The following is a 21,317-nucleotide window of genomic DNA, read 5'->3' on the forward strand; positions in this document are numbered from 1 at the left end:
ATGCCAGCACTCCGCAAAGGGCAGCCAGGAAAAGAAGTTCTTGGTGTTTCTATAAAGCAAACTTCTCGGCCGGCTCTCCAAACGTGCTCATAGCCGGGGAGCTCAAGGTCCAGTGTCTGCCTGGCCTTGTGTTCCAAGTCTTGTCTCCTACAGTGGCCACACCTTAAAATTCCTCTCCAGGATCCAGGCTCTCTCCCAAGCCCCCTGGCCAGAAGCCAGGTCCTTCCCTGCGATCCTGGAGCTTCCAGGGATAACCCTGGTGGGCCAGCCCATCAGCTGTGACAGTGTCCAGAATATCCCTGGAGGCCCAGCCCAGCCTGGACCTGAAGCCAGGCTCTGGCCTCAGAGCAGGCCTTCTACCTGGGGTCTCTCGTTTGGTGTCTGGTACCAGAACCACCGCCATGGGTAAGCTGGGCAACTGCCCTCTTCATGAAGCCTCCATCAGAAATAACATCCTGTCCAGAATCCCAAAGAACATGATATTTCAAGTTCACTAAACTATTAAAAGCACAACAAGCCTTCCTTCCATGGAAAACTCAGTGATGGGTTTTTTTTTTTCTTTTTTTAAAAAAAGCCCACTACAGCGCACCGCACTGTAAAAGGCATTCTGCATAAATTAATAATTTACAAGTACCTGAGCAAGTAAGTATACAGAGCACCATAGCACAGCACAGCACCAACGGCAGTAGCTCAAAGTTCTTTCAAATCATGGTGTTTGAAAAATTAAAAAATTCTAAAAGTTGGTACAAAAAAAAAAAAAACCAAACTCCAACTGGAGTTGAGAGATAGTGCAAACTTGTGTCTTCACTGTTGAACAAAGGTGTCGGCTTGCTTCTCACTTAGCGTAGGCAGTGGGGGCGGGTCTGGGCACGGGATGGGGCTGTTTTGGAGCAGGTCTGCAGGAAGAGAGAGGAGAAAACAAGACTGTGGTCAGAGGCCCTGCCAATGATTTCTGCCAACCCTAGATGCCCAGGTTGGAGATACCGTTTCCTGTGCTGTGATGGGCTTCCAGGGTCAGATCTCACCTCTGCCCCCCACCCCACCCCACCCCAGGTGCTGGAGACCAACAGCTCTTGCCAGCAGCAGGGATGGCGGATTCAGAAAAGACCTTGCTGAGGGCCACAGCATCTTCAGCCATTTATGACCCTTTTCAAAGCTGCCATCCTGTCCATCCACAAAGTGATTCGAGAAGAATGCCATGAAGCAGAACGGTGCAAGCCACAAGGGTGAATCTCACATGCAACTTTAAATCTTCTAGCAGTTGGATGAAAAAAAAAAAAAGACTAAATAATTTTAGTCATATTTCATTTAACCCACCATGTCCAGTGTAGCAGTATTTCAGTAAGTCAACATAGAGAATGACTGAGATAGCTGACATGTTGCAGGTACTGACCGCATAACCCAGGGTCTATCTGCACTGCCCGTGTATCCTGTCTTCCACCAGCCACAGCGTGCCCAGGAGCGACCGTACTGAGGTGGCTGCAGAGGATGGGGAGTGAAGCTGGGCACATGGGATCCCTCAGAGACGAACAGACAGAGTGTTCTCCTTCTAGGTGGAGACAGAACCAGCTCGCACTGGTATCATCAACTGGCAGAGGTAAGACAGGCAGCTGCCTGAGATCATTTAAGAGAGGGCCTTCCCCAGAGGATCTAAATACATATTTCTCCAAAGAAGTCGCTCAGTTGTGTCTGACTCTCTGCGACCCCATGGACTGTAGCCCACCAGGCTCCTCCGTCCATGGGATTTTCCAGGCAAGAGTACTGAGTGGGTTGCCATTTCCTTCTCCAGTGGATCTTTCCAACCCAGGGATTGAACCTGGGTCTCCTGCATTGCAGGCAGATGCTTTACCTTCTGAACCACCAGGGAAGCTCACAGAAGACACACAGATGGCCAAAAAGCCTATGAAAGATACTCAACACCACTAATTATCAGAGAAATGCAAATCAAAAGGACCATGAGGTACCCACCTCACACCTGTCCGAATGGCTGTCATCAAAAGGCTAAACCATCTAGAAAGTGGGGAGGTGGGAAGGGGTGGGAGGCGAGAGAGAGCTTTAAGAGGAATGGGACATACGTATACCCATCAGGGCTGATTCATGCTGAGGTATGGCAGAAACCAACACAGCATTGTAAAGCAATTATCCTCCAATTAAAGATCAGTAAGTCTGTAAACAATGAATGCTGGAGAAGGTGTGGAGAGAAGGGAACGCTCCTACACTGTGAGTGGGAATGTAAACTAGGGCAGCCCCTGTAGAACCCAGTATGACAGTCCCTCAGAAAACTGAAGGTAGGATTACCATGTGACCCAGAAATCCCACATCTGGAGATAACATTAATTCAGAAAGATAACACGCACCCCAGTGTTCATTGCAGCGCTATTTACAATAGCCAAGAAGCAACCTAGATGTCCATCGACATAGGAACAGATAAGATGTGGTGCATATATACAGTGGGATAGTGCTCAAACATAAAGACAGAAAGACAAATATCACTCATCTGTGGAATCCAATTTAAAAAATGATATAAATGAACTTATTTACAAAACAGAAGCAGACTCACAGATTTTGAAAATGAACTTAGGGTTTACTCAAGGGATGTGTGTGTGGGGGGATTAATTAGGATTGGTATTAACATATCACTATATATAAAACAGACAACCTGCCGTAGCAAGGACCTACTGTATATGCACAGGGAGCCTGCCTGAATATTCCGTAATGACCTATACGGGAAAAGAATCCAAAAAAGAATGAATATATATACGTATAATTGAGTCACCATGCTGTGTACCTGAAGCCAACACCACACTGTACATCAAGTATACTCTAATAAGGGAAACCTGTACGCAGGCCAGGAAGCAACAGTTAGAACTGGACATGGAACAACACACTGGTTCCAAATAGGAAAAGGAGTACGTCAAGGCTGTATATTGTCACCCTGCTTATTTAACTTCTATGCAGAGTACATCATGAGAAACGCTGGGCTGGAGGAAGCACAAGCTGGGATCAAGATTGCCGGGAGAAATATCAATAACCTCAGATATGCAGATGACACCACCCTTATGGCAGAAAGTGAAGAGGAACTAAAAAGCCTCTTGATGAAAGTGAAAGAGGAGAGTGAAAAAGTTGGCTTACAGCTCAACATTCAGAAAACTAAGATCATGGCATCTGGTCCCATCACTTCATGGGAAATAGATGGGGAAAAAGTGGAAACTGGCTGACTTTATTTTTCTGGGCTCTAAAATCACTGCAGATGGTGGTTGCAGCCATGAAATTAAAGGACGCTTACATCTTGGAAGGAAAGTTATGACCAACCTAGATAGCATATTCAAAAGCAGAGACATTACTTTGCCAACAAAGGTCTGTCTAGTCAAGGCTATGGTTTTTCCAGTAGTCATGTATGGATGTGACAGTTGGAGTATAAAGAAGACTGAGCGCTGAAAAATTGATGCTTTTGAACTGTGGTGTTGGAGAAGACTCTTGAGAGTCCCTTGGACTGCAAGGAGATCCAACCAGTCCATCCTAAAGGAGACCAGTCCTGGGTGTTCATTGGAAGGACTGATGTTGAAGCTGAAACTCCAATACTTTGGCCACCTGATGCGAAGAACTGACTCACTTGAAAAGACCCTGATGCTGGGAAAGATTGAGGGTAGGAGGAGAAGGGGACGACAAAGGATGGTTGGATGGCATCACTGACTCAATGGACATGAGTTTGGGTAAACTCTGGGAGTTGGTGATGGACAGGGAGGCCTGGCGTGCTGCAGTTCATGGGGTCACAAAGAGTGAGACACGACTGAGCGACTGAACTGAACTGATAATCTAATAAAATTTTTTAAAAAAAATCACTGCCTCAGGAGAAGAGCAAAAAAAAAAAAAGCCTTTCTGAGTGGTATGCATAATTTATATATAATGGAATATTTCTCAGCTATAAAAAAAGAATGAAATATTCTTGCAGCCACATGGATGGACCCAGAGACTATCACATTAAGTGAAGGAAGTCAGAGAAAGGCAAATATCATATGACATCTATGCCTTCTGTGTGGCATCTAAGATATGACACACATGAACTTATCTACAGAACAGAGACAGTGACATAGACAACAGACTTGTGGTTTCCCAAGGGGAGGGAAGGGACAGACTGGGAATCTGGGATCAGCAGATGCCAACTACCATGTATAGACTGGATAAGCGGCGAGGTCCTCCCGTACAGCACAGGGAACTGTATTCACCATCCTGTGATAAACACTAATGGAAAAGAGTAAGAAAAAGAATGTACAGGTATAACTGAATCACTTTGTGGTATGGAAGAAATGAACACAGCACTGAAAATCAACTAAACTTCAGTAAGATAAAAGAGGGCCTTCCCCACCTTCCTGCCCATGTTTTTATTTTTCCTTTGAACACTAGAAAAGTAACTTTAAGATCCGTGTACAAACTGCAGTGAAATAATTAGGATGCTCTGCCATGTTTCTATATTTGTAGAGCCGGGAATCAAACTACTGTCCCGACCCCCTGACCAGCTGTATCTCTGAGATTTATTACAGAGATCTTTCATGGGCCAAACATTTTCCCCTGAGAGCTGGAATGAACTCACGAACGCAAGCCTTCCCCTCGGAGATGCTGAATTATTGAACCCAGGGCCCGGCCAGCACCCCTATCTTGCTCACAAAGCGAGCTGTCTGCCAAGGGGGCACGTGTTTTGGCTGAGGGTTTAACCCCTCTGTGAGCTGGTAAATGTTTCACTACCCGCCATGGTGGGGGAAGTCAGAGGCCCTGGATCTGTGGTGCTTGTCGATTTCCATGGTATAAATAACTCATGCTCCCAATAGGACCTGGCTGAGCACGGAAGAGCTGTGTTGTGGCCAGGGCGTGGTGTTCCCATCACACAGAAACGACCGATGTAGGTGACCTCAAGAGAGCGGGTGGCAGTAAAATGTAGAAAAAGATGGAAGTTTGGGGCTCTGAGCATTTATTACTTTTGTTTTTAATATGACTGGCGTCATTTCCAGTTTACGTAATTTTAAAGAAGGCCCAGGCGTAACACCTAGCTGGCTAAATTCCTGGAAATTTAATAGTTCTTGCAAACCAACGGGAGCTGGCTCCAGCACACCGCTGGGTTAAACCTCCCTGCCCAAGTCAGGATTGGGCCTAGTCCCCTGGGGGAGGGCAGAGTGCATGACCCCCAGCGGCCACTCAGTCTGCAAAGGCGATTCCTTTTGGTGGTTGAGTGGGAAGCTCCCGGTTACCCTTGCCCAGCAGTTTCTTCAGCCTAACTCCTTCCACTCCCCTCCTTTCATCCCTGGCGCTCCAACCTCACCTCGTTTCTCGGGATCCCAGGGACCGAGGAGAAGCCATCAGAGGCCCAGTCATATTTTTGGAGGCAGGTGTCCCGCTGTTCCAATATCACAACCGCTTGGTGGCTGGCTGTGGCCTGGCCCAGAGCATCAGCCGCTGCTCTGAAGGATCTGTTCTACTCGATCTTGAGCTGATCTCACGGGTAGGCCGGGATCACTGCTAAGAGCGACCAGTTGTATAGCTCCCAGCTGCTTCCTGTCAAGATCCGCCCTTGCGTCTCTCTTACGCTGCTCCCAGGGGTGGGGGGTGCGGGACACACGCCCGGCACCACACTCTCCTGTCCTCCAGTGGCTTGAGAAGCATGGCCCGTGCAGCTGGCCCACGTGGTTTCGGGGAAGAAGAGAGGGAAGCGGGTGCATCACCAACCTGATGGGCGCCAGGCGGAGCGCGGACTCCTGCCGTCCCGGGGACCTGGCTGGGGCACCGGCCAGGCGAGCCGTCTTGCTCAAAGGGTCCGCAGGCAGCGGCTTCTGAGGGGGACTTGGCTTACGAGTTCCCTGCAATAAACCAGAAGGTGAGGCATGATCACCATCTCCATGCACTCGGACAAGACACTGACCTCAGAAGCCATCAGAGTCCCCTGGAGACTGGGCTAGGGAGAGGAGGGCGGTTACGTTGCTACACAGCACGGCTTTCACTTCCTGTGAACTTTTTGACTACAGTCCCCTCACCGTACAGGTGTGGTGGTGTGTGTGCACGCATGTGTGAGTGTGTGTGTGTGTGCGTGCGCATGTGTGTGTGTGTGCATGTGTCTGCGTGCTGTGTTAAAGATTCAACCACAGGATCATGGCTCAGCCAGTAAAGAATCTGCCTGCAATGCAGGAGACCTAGGTTTGATTCCTGGGTCGGGAAGATCCTTTGGAGAAGTAAACAGCACCCCACTCAAGTATTCTTGCCTGAAAAATCCCATGGACAGAGGAGCCTGGTAGGCTACAGTCCACGGGGTCACAAGAGTCGGACGCGACTTAGTGACTAAACCACCAAACCCCCATCATTTAGTTACAGACACTCAAAGACGAGTCTTCAGATGCCATGTTGCTGACCAGCCTTGGATGTAGAGTTGCTGGCGTCTCCGGTCCGCTGTCACCCAGAGGATGCCAACTTCCCCTGTGCTTTTCAGGCTTCTTTTCACTTTAGAAAGGCCCAGCACGAGAAGCTGGTGAAAGTCTTTTCTTTTTCTTTTAATTTTTTTTTTAATTTTATTTTTAAACTTTACAATATTGTATTGGTTTTGCCAAATATTGAAATGAATCCACTGCAGGTATACATGTGTTCCCCATCCTGACCCCTCCTCCCTCCGAAAGTCTTTTCAAGGAACACACTCGTTTCTTCAAATTTGCCGGAACCCTCTAACAGAACTGGCTCAGCTGTGGGTGAACCAGAAAGGGAGGGGGCCACCCTCTCCTACCAACATGGGGTCAGTCACGCTGCTTCCCATAAAATGCACTACCATTCTTCTACTGAAATACTTGCTGAGGATTCATTCAAAGAGTCACGAACACGCCTGGAAAATGACACCCAGGAGGAAAATTCACGTCCACCAGAGGCCAGTGAGGGAGCCGGCAGGAGAGGGTGGGCAGAGCATGAACTTGGAGTTTCTGCTCTGGGTTTTATGCAAAGACCAACACTCTGGGACTTGTGCAAGTCTCTGGACTTCTCTGAACCTCAATTTCTCTGGGTGTAAAGTGGGAGAAAACAAAGACCCTTCTCATAGCGTTGTTATGAGGACTACATCATGCATGGGAAACTCCCAGAACATGGATAACAATGATTAAAAGGCACCTGTGTTCCTGGGGTTCCTTCCTTGGTTACTGTGGCGGGGGTGGGGGGGGCGGCAGAGCGTTTCACTGGAGCCGTGGTGGGAAGTCGGTGAGCACTGATAACACTGTTTTGAGCCCAGGGTGAACTTAGGGATCAAGACACCACCCGCTCTGGGCCTTGGAGCCTAGAAACACCTGTGTGTGCACAGAAAGTGTGCAGGAAAGGGTGCCAGGAACTCAAGGAAGACAGGACATCCTAATAAACAGATGGCCTCACCCCCTGTGATAGCACTCAGTATTCCATACATCCAGGACCACCCAGGATGATTTAAGAACATTTGAGTTGACTTTCTCATGGTACTCACTCCACTGATTACATCTCCATGGCAGTCAGAGCTCAAAGAATGTGACAGTATAGTCCCCGCCCCCCCCCCCCCCCCCCCATTTAATGTTATCCCCTTGTGGCTCAGCTGGTAAAGAAGCCTCCTGCAAGGTGGGAGACCTGGGTTCAATCCCTGGGTTGTGAAGATCCCCTGGAGAAGGGCATGGCAACCCACTCCAGTATCCTGGCCTGGAGAATTCCATGGACTGTGTACTCCATGGGGTCACAAAGAGACGGACATGACTGAGCTTTTCACTTTCACTTTGTAAAGCAAAGGAAGCTATAATACCACAGAAGTTTGTCAACCACAGCTGCATGGAAAATATGCCAAGTTGAGACAATGGGCAAACTGGGAGAGGAGAGAACCACTGAGCAGGGACAGACTGACCGGGGACATTTCCACTTGAGTGCTAATTTAAGGAAACACTAACAGCCCGCAGAATGTAAAAGAGAACTCACCCTTCACCAGGGATACAGACCCATGACGAGCACAAGCGCTGAGGTCAGGCTGTCTGCTTATCTGACCAGGCTCCGTGCCGATGATGCACTCTGAGAGGACACTCAAGTTACGCCACTTCTCCACGTTGTAGAGAGAAGGTGATGTGAGGGTTAAGTGAGAGATGATCTATTAACCTCTTAGCACAGAGCCTGGCACACAGCGACCAATAAGCTACTATTACTGAAGGAGTGAACGGAACCACTTAAAAGCTCCCTAATCGTACTGGGATTGCCATACACACACAGCTATATATGAAATAAATAAATGATAAACTATGGTGCAGCACAGGGAACCCCCTGCTCTGTGGTGATCTACATGGAGAGGAAATTGAAAAAAGACTGGATATACGTATATGTACAGTTGACTCCCTTTGCTGTACAGCAGAAACTGACACAGCATTGCAAAGCAGCTATACTCCAATAAAAAAAAATTAATAAAAGTGCCATAGTCCTCCCAATAGACTCACTCTGGGTGATAAACCATGGCACTAAATCAAGTTCCGTTTCCTGTAAGATGGCAGAAAACTATGAGCGAGATATTAGTGTGCACTGTAAAAATGGAATGTGTGTGCCCATAAACTTGAAAGACTTTGAAGATTAAATAATTCATGACTAAATGATGACTAGTTTTGCCACTAAGTATGAATAACTATCTAGTCTTGCTAGTAAAGATAAGGTCAGGGTTTAACTGCAAGGCTGGAGAGAATGTGAGATGTATGTTACAATGTATCACAATATATTTGGATTTATCACAGAAGCTTAGGAGGTAATTAGGTGGGCCATTCATTCTGGTTTGCCTGGGACATGCCCAATTTATGGTACCGTTGAATTTATTAATCACAGTCTCTCTAATGTGTCCTGGTTTCAGTTCAGTTCAGTCACTCAGTCGTATCCGACTCTTTGCGACCCCATGAATCGCAGCACGCCAGGCCTCCCTGTCCATCACCAACTCCCAGAGTTCACCCAAACTCATGTGCATCGAGTTGGTGATACCATCCAGCCATCTCATCCTCTGTTGTCCCCTTCTCCTCCTGCCCCCAATCCCTCCCATCATCCGGGTCTTTTCCAATAAATCAACTCTTCTCATGAGGTGGCCAAAGTATTGGAGTTTCAGCCTCAGCATCAGTCCTTCCAATGAACACCCAGGACTGGTCTCCTTTAGGATGGATTGGCTGGATCTCCTTGCAGTCCGAGGGACTCTCAAGAGTCTTCTCCAACACCACAGTTCAAAAGCATCAATTCTTCGGCACTCAGCTTTCTTCACAGTCCAACTCTCACATCCATACATGACCACTGGAAAAACCATAGCCTTGACTAGACAGACCTTTGCTGGCAAAGTAACGTCTCTGCTTTTGAATATGCTATTTAGGTTGGTCATAACTTTCCTTCCAAGGAGTAAGCGTCTTTTAATTTCATGGCTGCAGTCACCATCTGCAGTGATTTTGGAGCCCCCAAAAATAAAGTCTGACACTGTTTCCACTGTTTCCTGGTTTAGAGGAGAAATTATATAGTCACCGTAGTGATAAAAACCCAAAGAGTTGAGATATTGATTGAAAGTTCTGATTCAAACCTGGGCTCAGCCGAAATACCAATCTGCTTCCCTCCTGCACACCCAGGACAGGTTTCTATGGAAACATGAGACAGGTAGCCGCCTAGGTAAGATGCCAGCTTCCCACCAGGCCCAACAGGGACAAACTGGCTTCATGGAACAGTAGAGTTAGTCAAAGATGAGGGGTCCTCCCTTCTCACGGATCAGACCTGGAGCCCAAAATCATCCGGACAGAAGCCCCTGCAGCACGTGCTCTGACCTTGGAGAGAGGGGCGGAGCTTCCGCACTCCCTTTGAGGCACCATTTTTCAAGCTGCCTTTGCAAAACCTGGACCCGGGGTTTCCCGAAGAAGTCCAATCCAACCTGGCCACAAAGAGCCGTCAGGATGGAGCAGAGGAATGACTCCAGGCCTCAGTGAACATAAACTCCACACTCAATAAACATTTCTTTAGACTGACTTTCATTTTTAAAAAGGAAACAAGTTCAGATGCCCCTTTCTCTTCAACTCCTAGGTACTGGAGAAAAATCATGATCCGTTATTAAATAGAGTGGTCTCAGGCTTCCCTGGTGGCTCAGTGATAAAAAGTCCACTTGCCAATGCGGGAGACTTGGGTTCAATCCCTGGTCTGGGAAGATCCCACATGCCACGGAGCAGCTGGGTCCGTGCACCAAAAACTATGGAGTCTGTGCTCTAGAGTCTGGGAGCTACAACCACTGAAGCCCACTCACCCTAGAGCCTGTGCTTCACAATGGGAGAGGTCATGACGATGAGAAGCCCACGCCCCACAACTAGAGAGGAGCCCCACTCACTCGCTGCAACTAGAGAAAAGCCCACACAGCAACAAAGACCCAATGCAACCCAAAACAAATAAAGTTACCAAAAAAAAAAAATAGTGTTCTAATTTCTCCATTTTCTGCTCATGTTTTAGCAATAGTCACATATTTCAAATAATTTTTAGAGGGACGAGAATAAATTTTTAGATCCAAATATAGCCCTTTGCCTTGACCGTCATAGAGAATTCTCAACTGTTATCTCCGTCTGCATGATCAGCAAGAGGAAGTGCATCCTGCTTTTCCAGAGGGAATCCCCCCAGGAAGACCGGATGTTATCACAGGAAAATGCCAGAGATGCCACAGAGGTCCCAGTGAGCTTGTGCAGGGCTGAGCTGGGGGTAGGGCAGCATGAATCCTGCTCAGCGTCTGGCCCATCCCTGGCCCTGCAGGAATGGATGCCTCCTGATAACAACAGGGATAACTGGTTCCCGGGGAAACGCCTTGTTCAGAAGAGGCAGGCGTCCTTGTAAGAACATGTTGGCACCTAGCTGGAAGAGGTCCTTACTTCTTTCCTTCTAAAACCACCTGAAGACAGTAAGGAAAATGAACAAGGAGGAGCAGAACTCCACTTCTGGGAAAGCTGAATATATGAGAAAAGGATGCAAAGTGTGCAGCAGGCTGGGCCGAGAAGAGCCCATGAAAGGGAGAACCTGGAAGAGCACCCACCCTGCCTGCCAAGGACGAGACACGGGAGTGAGCAGTTGACACGTGGGTCAGGGCTGAAGGCACAGCAGACGAGCTCAGCCATCTGCGCATGCGTGGAGCAGGGGAGGGTCCTGGCAGGGTCTCTGCTGAAAGCAGAGGAGGCCAAACCACCACCATCCCTCAAAGCCCGCTGTCCTGCGGTGCTCTGGGATGTGGGCAATGTAAGAGCTGGTCCTGAGCTCTAACCTGGCCCTTCCCCCAACTGGCCTGCAACTGGTCCTTCCTCCCAGGAAGCCCTCCCTTCCTTTAAAGAGGAATTCAGACACACTAATCAAAACTGCTGAAAGAAGGAAGGAAGGAACCACAATAAACAAAGGGCCAACTAAGAACCCGCTGGCAAAAATGTGTATGTATGTAAGGAAACAAAAAAAGGAGCTGGCAGAAGTTAAGAGAAACAGGGAAGGAAAAACTAAAGCAAGAGCACAAACCCAGGACCTGGACGCACTGAACACAGTCAGGGCTACTGCGGTCCCGCTGAGGGAAAGGAGGACAAGTTCAAGGGTAAAGGACAAAGAACGGCGGCAAAGGGATCGAGCAAATAGTACAGAGAGAAAAGATACTCACCATTAACACGCAAAAACTTTTCTGAAAGAGTCAAGTCCTGGAAAGTGTACACTGTTTCCCTGGGGAAGTGCGTGAGACTCATCACAGTGACAGACCTTATTCTGCTGGACTCCAAAATCACTGCAGATGGTGACTTCAGCCATGAAATTAAAAGAAAAGTTCCTTGGAAGAAAAGCTATGACAGACCTAGACAGCATATTAAAAAGTAGAGACATTACTTTGCCGACAAAGGTCCATATAGTCAAAGCTCTGGTTTTTCCAGTAGTCATGTATGTGAGAATTGGACCATCAAGAAGGCTGAGTGCTGAAGAATTGATGCTTTTGAACTGTAGTGTTGGAGAAGACCCTTGAGAGACCCTTGGACAGCAAGGAGATCAAACCGGTCCATCCTAAATGAGATCAACCCTGAATATTCATTGGAAAGACAGGTGCTGAAGCTGAAGCTCCAATACTTTGGCCACCTGATGTGAAAAGCTGTCTCATTGGAAAAGACTGATGCAGGAGGAGAAGAAGGCAACAGAAGGTGAGATGGTGGGATGGCATCGCTGACTCAGTAGACATGAGTTTGAACAAACTCCAGTAGATAGTGAAGGACAAGGAAGCCTGGCGTGCTGCAGTCCATGGGGTAACAAAGAGTCAGGCATGACTGAGCAACTGAACAACACCAACATCAGAAATAAGATACAACTCTTTAAAGCTACTGGCCTTTCAAGGATACAGAATCATGTCACTTACAAGGAAAAAAAGATAAGCCAGCTTCTGATTTTTTCAGAGCAGATAGAGGAAGCATGCATAGAAGAGCTTCAAGGAAGGCAAGTGTGACCCATTAATTTTATGCCTAAAACATCATTGAAAAAGTAAAGCAACACCCAGATGTCTTTGAACATGCAAAAATTCAGAGAAAATGCGTCCCAAGAGTTCTTCTAGAAGAAATTCTGAAAGTCCAACAGAATAGACTTCAGCCAGACAGGAAAAGGATGGCTCAGTGGCAAAAAGATTGAGCACTAAATCACTTCAGTGTAGACCTCAGCTTAACAAAACTGTGGGAATTATGGCTACAGAACAGAAAGTGGATGTTACAAGCTGTAATACAGACAGTTCTGTAAGATAGACATTACAGAACTAACCAAAATTATGAGGTGGATCATCCATTTCTAGATGCACGATGGGCTGGGTTATTTTGACCTATCTTCTCTCTAAAATTGTTGGATAGAATATATTTAAATTTTTTTTCTTAAAAGTATCAAGAGCTACAAGATAGTAAGATGTTATCAGGCCAGCATCTAAGTGAAAGGAGAAGCCCAGAGGGGTAAGTAGCACACTGAAGCTATAGGTATTTGCCCAATTAGGGAAACCTGGGGTTTGGTTCTGATCCCGTTTTAAGGTGAAGGATGCAGGGGTTAAGGGTTGGCACCCGTCCCAGTTCTCTTTCTGACCTCTCCTTGATCAAGCTGGGCTCTGCAGAAGACTATACCTCAGGGTAAGAATCTTCCAGAAATCAACACTTATCATTGTCCATCCCTAGCAGACTGCAGGGAGAGTTCCCTTATCCCTAGTTAGACTGCAGGGAGAGTTCCCTTGGTGCTGGGCAGACCGACCTGTAACCACAAACTGCCCTTTTGGACCAGAAACTGACATCACATCACACATTACCTGGGTGGCTCAGTAAACCCTGAGTCATTTCACTGGACCTCAAGCTGGTGCTGCCTTGGCCACCTGACAGATGCAAATACACCCTCTCTGGGGGGAACAGCCTTCGTTCTAGACCTGCAAGAGCTCCCAGAGAACTTTCCAGTGAAGTAAGCTCACAGGAAATGACCAGGAAGCAGGGAATCATGAGAAAGAGAGAGAGAGGGAAGGATAAAACCTCAGCAGCAACACACCCAAAGATTTTGGATTTTGAAATTATTGGAGCAAATATTCTTATAAAAAATAAAACACAAGCCTCATAGCTGAGTAAGAACCAAAGAGAACATCCAGAAACAAAAAGCAAAACACAGATAAGTACATGTTTTGTTACGCTTAGTTTGATACCATTTATATAAGCTGAAAAAATACTAGTCATATATATTATTCATGGATACCCACTTACATAAAAATATATGAAAAGTACTGGAGGAGGGCATGGAAGTCCACTCCAGTTATTCTTGTCTGGTGAATCCCATGGACAGAAGGGCCTGCCAGGGCTGCAGTCCATGGAGTCCCAGAGTCGGACATGACTGAAGTGACTTAGCATGCACACAGACGTAGAAAATCAACACCAAACTTAGGCCAGACCTTGTATCTGGCATGGGCTGAAGCAGTCTATACTATTTAATTTTTCCTTTTCTAATAAAGAAATATATGCATATATCTGAAAGTTAAATAGTTGTATACCTAGAGAAACAGGTAACAATGGTTATTTCCATGCAGTATAAATATGGGTGGATTTTGGATCATTTTTACATTTATATATTTGCTAGACCCTCACTTTTATGACCGAGAAGGCAATGGCACCCCACTCCAGTCCTCTTGCCTGGAGAATCCCATGGACGGAGGAGCCTCATAGGCTGCAGTCCATGGGGTTGCTGAGGGTCAGACATGACTGAGCAACTTCACTTTCACTTTTCACTTTCATGCATTGGAGAAGGAAACGGCAACCCACTCCAGTGTTCTTGCCTGGAGAATCCCAGGGAGGGGAAGCCTGGTGGGCTGCCGTCTATGGGGTCGCACAGAGTCGGACACAACTGAAGCGACGCAGCAGCAGCAGCAGCAGCACTTTTATGAAAGACCTACATTAGTACCTGTCTTCACTAACCGACAGAAATCTGAAGAGGATCTTCGCTTTCACACACAAAAAGGCAAAAAGCCAGCTTTCAGCATAGTGTGTGTGTGGGGGCAACAGCCATTGAGCAGGGCGGGTGGCACCACCAAGCTCCCGCCCCAGGAACTGCACTCAGCATGCCCGCCAGAGCTCTGAGCCCGGTCTGTGAGCATCCGTGCTTTATCTCGATTTGCATCCCTTAACAAGACATGTCCTAAGGTAATTGCTTCTTTACTTTGTGCCATTTTGGCTTATGAAAGGTTTCACAGAAACGCTCTGCTTTTAGACAGTAGGGAAAGCTATTTAAAATATTAACCACAACAGAATAAATTTCAATATTGGGGCCAAAGGAGAAAACATAGACTCTTTAAAAACTATAAACACGGTAAACACAAAAATGAGAACAGGCACAGATAGAGCAGTGTTTGGGAAGCTTCTAGATTTACATGCTATGTAATCAAACATGAATATAAGTGAAATAATGATCTAAGAAGTTAGAGAAAAATTAAGCTAAGTACAAAAGAAAAATGGAAGCAATAAAGATAAGCGCAGAATAAAAAGTAAAATAAAAGTTACTATCATTTAGCAAAGACATTACAGACATCCTAATAAAGTTATATGTTTTCATTTAATTATCACAAAGTCCAATGAGAGAGATATTATCTCAGATTTGTAGAGGGGAGATGAAAGTAATGTTTCTGTGGTCTAATGGCAGTAAAAGGAAAATTATATATAAAATCTAGGGCTGGTTCTCTGGGGGTGGTGGAGTGGAAGAGAATGTGAGAGTTGGACCATAAAGAAGGTTGAGCACCAAAGAATTGATGCTTTCAACTTGTTGCGCTGGAGAAGACTCTTGAGAGTCCCCCAGACAGCAGGGAGATCAAAGCAGTTAATCCTAAAGGAAATCAACCCTGAACATTCCTTGGAAGAACTGATGCTGAAGCTCTAATACTTTGGCCACCTGATGTGAAGATCTGACTCATTGGAAAAGAACCTGATGCTGGGAAAGACTGAAGGCAGGAGGAGAAGGGGATGACAGAGGATGAGATGGTTGGATGGCATCACCAACTGAATGGACATGAGTTTGAGCAAACTCTGGGAGATAGTAAAGGACAGGAAAGCCTGGTTTGCTGCAGTCCATGGGGTTGCAAAGAGTCGGACAAGATTTAGAGAGTGAACAACAATGAAGAATGGAGGAGGAACCAGATAAATCTAGTATAGAAAAGATAAGCCAATAAAGGACAAATAAATACACAAACACAATGAACAATGCTAAGGATCAGTCAGGAGGTTATCTAGAAAAATAAAGTTGGATTCCTACTTCATTTTATACACTAAATGGCAGATGGATCAAATACTTAAATGTGAAAAAAAGATCATGAAGCTATTTGAAATAGAAAAACACGTTTGTAATCTTTGGGTAGACAAACCTTTTAAACAACAAAAAGTCACAAGAGGTGACAAAGCAGTTTATGAAAAAGGGAAAAAACAAACGGATTTTAAACCTGTGAAAAGATCCCCCATCTCATATATAGGAAGAAAAACATGTAGTTTTTTTTTTTTTTCCAACCTATCATATTGGCAAAGATAAGAAAAATCTCTGCACGCACTGCATTGATGAAGACTTGGGGAACAGAAATAGGGATGCATCTTTCAGAGGCATTTCTGCCTCATCTATCAAGTTTCTAAATGCATATGTCCTTTGATCTGAAACTGTGCTCCCAGAACTTTGTCCCACATCCATTGTCAAGCATGGGCTTAAGGTGCCTGGGCATGAATATGCCTGTTTGAAGTATCAAATGATGAAACCACCCATGCAGCCATTAGTAAAGGACTGGTTAAAGAATTTACAGTGTAGTCCTACCATGAAATACTACACAGCCAGTGAAAAGGATTTGGTCCATCTGGAATAACCAAAGTGGAAAGAAGTACCAGGTGTGCTGCCATTCGATTTCAAAATTAGGATCCAAGGTGTGAAAAAAGAGCGATAGCAAGGTGATGGTTGCTGAAGATGGGGATGGGTAGAGAGGTTTCAGCGTACCTTTTAATTTTGAGTGTTTGAAAATTTCCAACTTTTCCATAACCTCTCACTCTGCAGAGAGAGAGACAGGTGGAAGAGACTTTTCACTGTATTCTAAATTACATTTTACAAAAACCTAGTGTTAATGACTGAGCGACTTCACTGTCACTTTTCACTTTCATGCATTGGAGAAGGAGGTGGCAACCCACTCCAGTGTTCTTGCCTGGAGAATCCCAGGGATTGGGGAGCCTGGTGGGCTGCTGTCTATGGGGTCGCACAGAGTCGGAGACGACTGAAGTGACTTAGCAGCAGCAGCAGCAGTGTTAATGATTGCTTTTGGGAAGTGAGCCTGGTGATAGAGGTGGGAGGGAGATTACTTTCCAAATAAGCCTTTACACTGTTGGAATTTTTACTTACAGACATCCATTGCCATTACAATATAAAGGTAAAGTGTCAGGCATCCATTTTTTTATGTACAATTTGGGTGTTTACAGTAATAGAAGTGAGTGGAAAACAAACACTCCTTTGAATACTGTAATCACTTGAATGGCTTCCCTCTGAAGTTATTTCTCTCCAGGGAGATGAAGGTGCTTCCACATCAGATGAGTTTGTCTTGTGAGTATTAGTGCATGATGTGCGTGCTCAGTCGCGCCTGACTCTTTGCAGCCCCACGGACTGTAGCCCGCCAGGCTCCTCTGTCCGTGGGATTCTCCAGGCAAGAATACTGGAGCGGGTTGCTATTTCCTCCTCCAGGGGAACTTTCCGCCCCAGGGCTCAAACCCATGTCTCTTGCATCTCCTGCCCTGATGGGTGATTCTTTTCCACTACTGCCACCTGGGAAGCCTTGGTATACGATATGAAACCCCAAATATTTTAGCTGAAATTCCTGCAAGTTACTGCGTAGGCAGAAGTGAGCAGGAGTCCCAAACCTTGGTAGCTACAATTTAAAGTCTTATGCTCTAGCTGGGCAGTAGCCCTACTTCAGATTTACAGGATGAAGTGCCTAAGATCTTTACTCACCTATGGCTCACTGGTCGGGTGGGCCCCGAGGGAGTATGCGATCCCGTGACAAGGCTTACTATTTACTACTGAGAATTCAGCTCAGTTCAGTGTACTTCCTGCATGTCTACTGCGTTCACGGTGTGCACAAGGACTCAGGTGCGCCTGGAAAGGAGTACATCTCCTGCTGCCGGCTATGGGGTCGCACAGAGTCGGACATGACTGAAGCGACTTAGCAGTAGCAGCAGCAGCCTTCTGAAATGGAGCAGGCCAGGTGCCCAGGTAACTCCGGACCGAGGTGGCGGGTGAGTGAAGAGACCCCTGGGAGGACTGCAGGAAGGCTTGGGAGGAAGGGGTCTTGGGTGGACGTCTGGGTAAAAGGATGAAATCTGAGAAGCAGAGAGAAGACACCGAGGACCCTCCCCAGCTTTAGGTTTCCCTTCAGTAACACAGGTTTTTATAACGATCAGTTTTCCCGTATTTCACCTCCCTGCCTTGGGAGTATATCCTGATGAATATATTTCCTTTTCTCAGTATGTACTGGCATTTCTGACAAGCAAGGGTCTAAGTCATCAGGCTTGCAAACTCTGTGAGGGCTGGTCTAAGTATCAGATGCCCACACAGATCGGAAGGGTGCAAGTCCTCATTCAAATAAATTCAGATGCGAATTCGTTCTGTGGCAGACAACTCTGCAAGTTTGGGCTCAACCTCAGAGGGACTGGCCAGGACCTGATGGCTCTGAAATTATGGTCTAAATCAGCTTTGCTCCTATTTGTATCCTTACAAAGCATTTATGAGCGAATAGTTATTGCTTATAAGTAACAGCCCGTGTTAACTGTTCATCACTCTGTGTGGGTTGGAGGAGGGAGGGCTCTTTGAAATAGCTCTCCCCACTTCCCTCTGACACTACTTACATCGAGTCTGGTTGCTCTACCGTCTTAGAAGAGATGTACAATGTCGGGCAGCCTTGTTTTACAAAATACAGTGTGTTGTATGTTCTACAGACACAGATAAGGCGTGGAGGAGGAGAAATGTCAGAGACACTGAACTGCAAATCTCACCTCTACAAACAATGCATGGAGGATTTTTCACATGGAGTCTAGAAAGAGGGTACTGATGAACCTGTCTGCAGGGCAGGAATGCAGGGCAGACATAGAGAACAGACTTATGGAAACGGGCGGTGGGGGGAGAAACGAGAGGGTGAGGCAAATGGAGAGGGTGGCATGGAAGCATCTACATGGCCATATGTCAAGTAGACGGGCAGTGGGGATTTGCTATATGACCCAGAGAACTCACCCTGGGGCTCTGTGAACCTAGAGGGGTGGGAAAGGGCGGGAGGTGGGAGGGAGGTTCGACAGGGAGGGGACGTATGTACACCTCTGGCTGATTCACGTTGCTGTGTGGCAGAAATGAAACCAATGTTGTAAAGCAATTATCCTTCAATTAAAAATACAGTTAAAAAAAGATGCCATGAGTATCTGGAATGCAACACAACTAATGTTTCTGACCAGGGGCTGGTTCTAAGAAAGATCAGTCAAGACAAATGGCTGGAGCATGATACTATTATAAGCAAAAGCAGAGAGAAATGCAAGTCTCTCCTGTTACTATATGAGGCTTTGCAGGATGCGAGAAGGTTCCCCCATCCCACCCCATCACCTTTATCTGTGGCAAAAATGGGGAAAATGGATTAAAGATCACCGAGGCAGCCGGTGATCTAAGACCTGCTCGCCATCACAGTCTTCCTGCAGTTCCTCCCTTCTGCCCGCTCTGTATCCACCTGTTTCTGCAGCCATTCTAAGTCTGCAGCCCTGGTCTCCACCTCTGGGGGTCTCGCTATTTGGCCTCATGTTGCCATGTTTCCTCCTCTGCAAAATGGGGTATTGGTGGTGTCTGCCTCCTAGGCCCCTCCAGGTGGTTAGAAATGCCTGCAAAGCACTTAGCCTGGGATCACTACCACATAACTGGTGTTCAACACATGCTTGCTGCTTTATAACAACTCAAAACACAACCGAGATGCTCCTTATCTTAAAACACTTAGGGTAATAACTCAAACAGGCATACATACACACAGAGACAATTATAAACCATTCAGTTATAAGAATAAAAACAGGAATTAATCCTGCCTTTGCTGGAATTTCTGCAGCACAGAAACGCGCCAGAAACAGGGTTGGCAGATATTCTCATAAGCCCATCTGCTGCCTCAAGAAAGGACCTGAATTCAGCAAAAATCAATCTAAGAGATAGGTTCAGTTGCTTTTCTTCTTTTTTCCTATTGTTCTAGTAAAGAAGTTGTATCTAACTGGAAAAACAACTTTAGCCAGTCAGGCCAGTAGCATTACTTACTGATAAGATTCTACGGAGGAAAACCACTTCCTAACTTTTCCCAGGAAATGAAGGGCTTAAAAAAATAAAACAATCCAAGTAGGGTCACACATCAGCATGTACAGTTCAAATGCTGTTTTATGGAGCAAACCTTAAAAAAAGGACAGATAAGTGCTAAGTGATGCTTTGATGAGGTTTTTACTCGTTGGAAGGATGGCTCATCTATGGATTGAAGGTGCCACCTATACCCCCATTAGAATCATGGCACACTGCAGTCTGACAGCAGAAAATTGCATTTCGATCTTCTTCTTAGCACAGACTTCTCTAGATATAACTCTGTGAGTGGAGAAATCTATTTCTTAGATGTGACATTGAACGTGCTCTTATTTAAACTCTAGATGAGTGAATTAAGCCTATTAGTCATAATAAAGTGCATAAAGGATTTCAGTTTGCTACATCCTAGGAATCTAATGAAACTCCAGAATTTGCCCCCCCAGCCCGTTGTCTCAGCGGGGAACACATTTAGGCGCACTGGGGGTTTGGCAGGTAAGACAATCACCAGAGTGTCGTCACACCTCCTAGTCTCTTGAGCCACCCCTATTTTTAAAATTCATCTTTAGTGACTTGAGACCCTCTCTTGGGTGATGGTATGACACTCCACCCATGCCCAGAGCTCTCTCAGGGTCCCTGGGTACCGTCTGTGTTAGGGGGCTGTGCCCACTGCCTCCCACCCTGGGCTTCTCCAGGCTGGATCCTCTCCCGGCAGCTCAGGACTGAGCCTACAGGGAGCCTTCCTCTCCCCCATACACGTGCCCCTGGTGTAGCCTCTCCCTCATCTGCCGACCAACCTGAGACCCACACCAGGCTGCAGTGGTATGCGCCCTGTGCTGAGGTTTCAGGATGGAAGGGAATCGGCAGGCAGAAAAGGAAAGCATAAAACTCTATGTCAGATATTACTTCTCCTGGAGTCTCTGGCTCACCTGGGGCCTCTCAGGGCCCCCTTCCCTCATGCAAGTCAAGTCAGTTGACTTTACAGATGACGTCTGGGGTCAGGGCAAGGAATCCTTTCATGCTACAAAGCCGTGATCTCCCGGATGCAGTCTCTCCCCCTGCCTGGGTGTCAGAGCTCAAGCCTGCCGCCCGAAGACACACTTCCAGGACACATGCTTGGACACATTGTCCTCTTTAACATATATTACTTTAACACGATCGTATGGGAAAATGGATTTTTCTGGGGTGCAAAGTTGCATGTTTTTGAACACTTTTGTAATCCAGAGGAAAAAACCACCTAAAATATCTTAAGATTAACCATCATTGAAGGAGGAAACAGAACAGGCTCCATTTGAAAGCAGGACTCCATCTTGGGCCGGACTGTGGACTCTGAGCTCTGTGCCCAGTATCTATGGAAACGACATACCAACTGGAAAACCAGGCCCCCAGATGGAAGAGCCCCAGGGCTTGTACCTAGACTCTCCATCCCTAAAAGAATACCCTATTATCTGTGTAACCGAATAGAATCATAAATTCTA

General features: G+C 46.4%; 1 protein-coding gene across 1 annotated transcript in view; it reads right to left on the bottom strand.

Moving 5' to 3' along the window:
• Window positions 1–373: 373 nt before the first annotated feature.
• ADAM12 (ADAM metallopeptidase domain 12) overlaps window positions 374–21,317 on the bottom strand; it is a 333,194-nt gene continuing 312,250 nt past the window's right edge. The window contains exons 22-23 of the mRNA XM_055559857.1: window positions 5,719–5,849; window positions 374–896 (exon numbers count right to left, since the gene is read on the bottom strand). Of these exons, the coding sequence (XP_055415832.1) occupies window positions 836–896; window positions 5,719–5,849 (192 nt within the window). The 3' untranslated portion in view covers window positions 374–835. The remainder of the gene's footprint in view (window positions 897–5,718; window positions 5,850–21,317) is intronic.

This window comes from Bubalus kerabau, chromosome 22, assembly GCF_029407905.1.
Source record: "Bubalus kerabau isolate K-KA32 ecotype Philippines breed swamp buffalo chromosome 22, PCC_UOA_SB_1v2, whole genome shotgun sequence".
Lineage (NCBI taxonomy): Eukaryota > Metazoa > Chordata > Mammalia > Artiodactyla > Bovidae > Bubalus > Bubalus kerabau.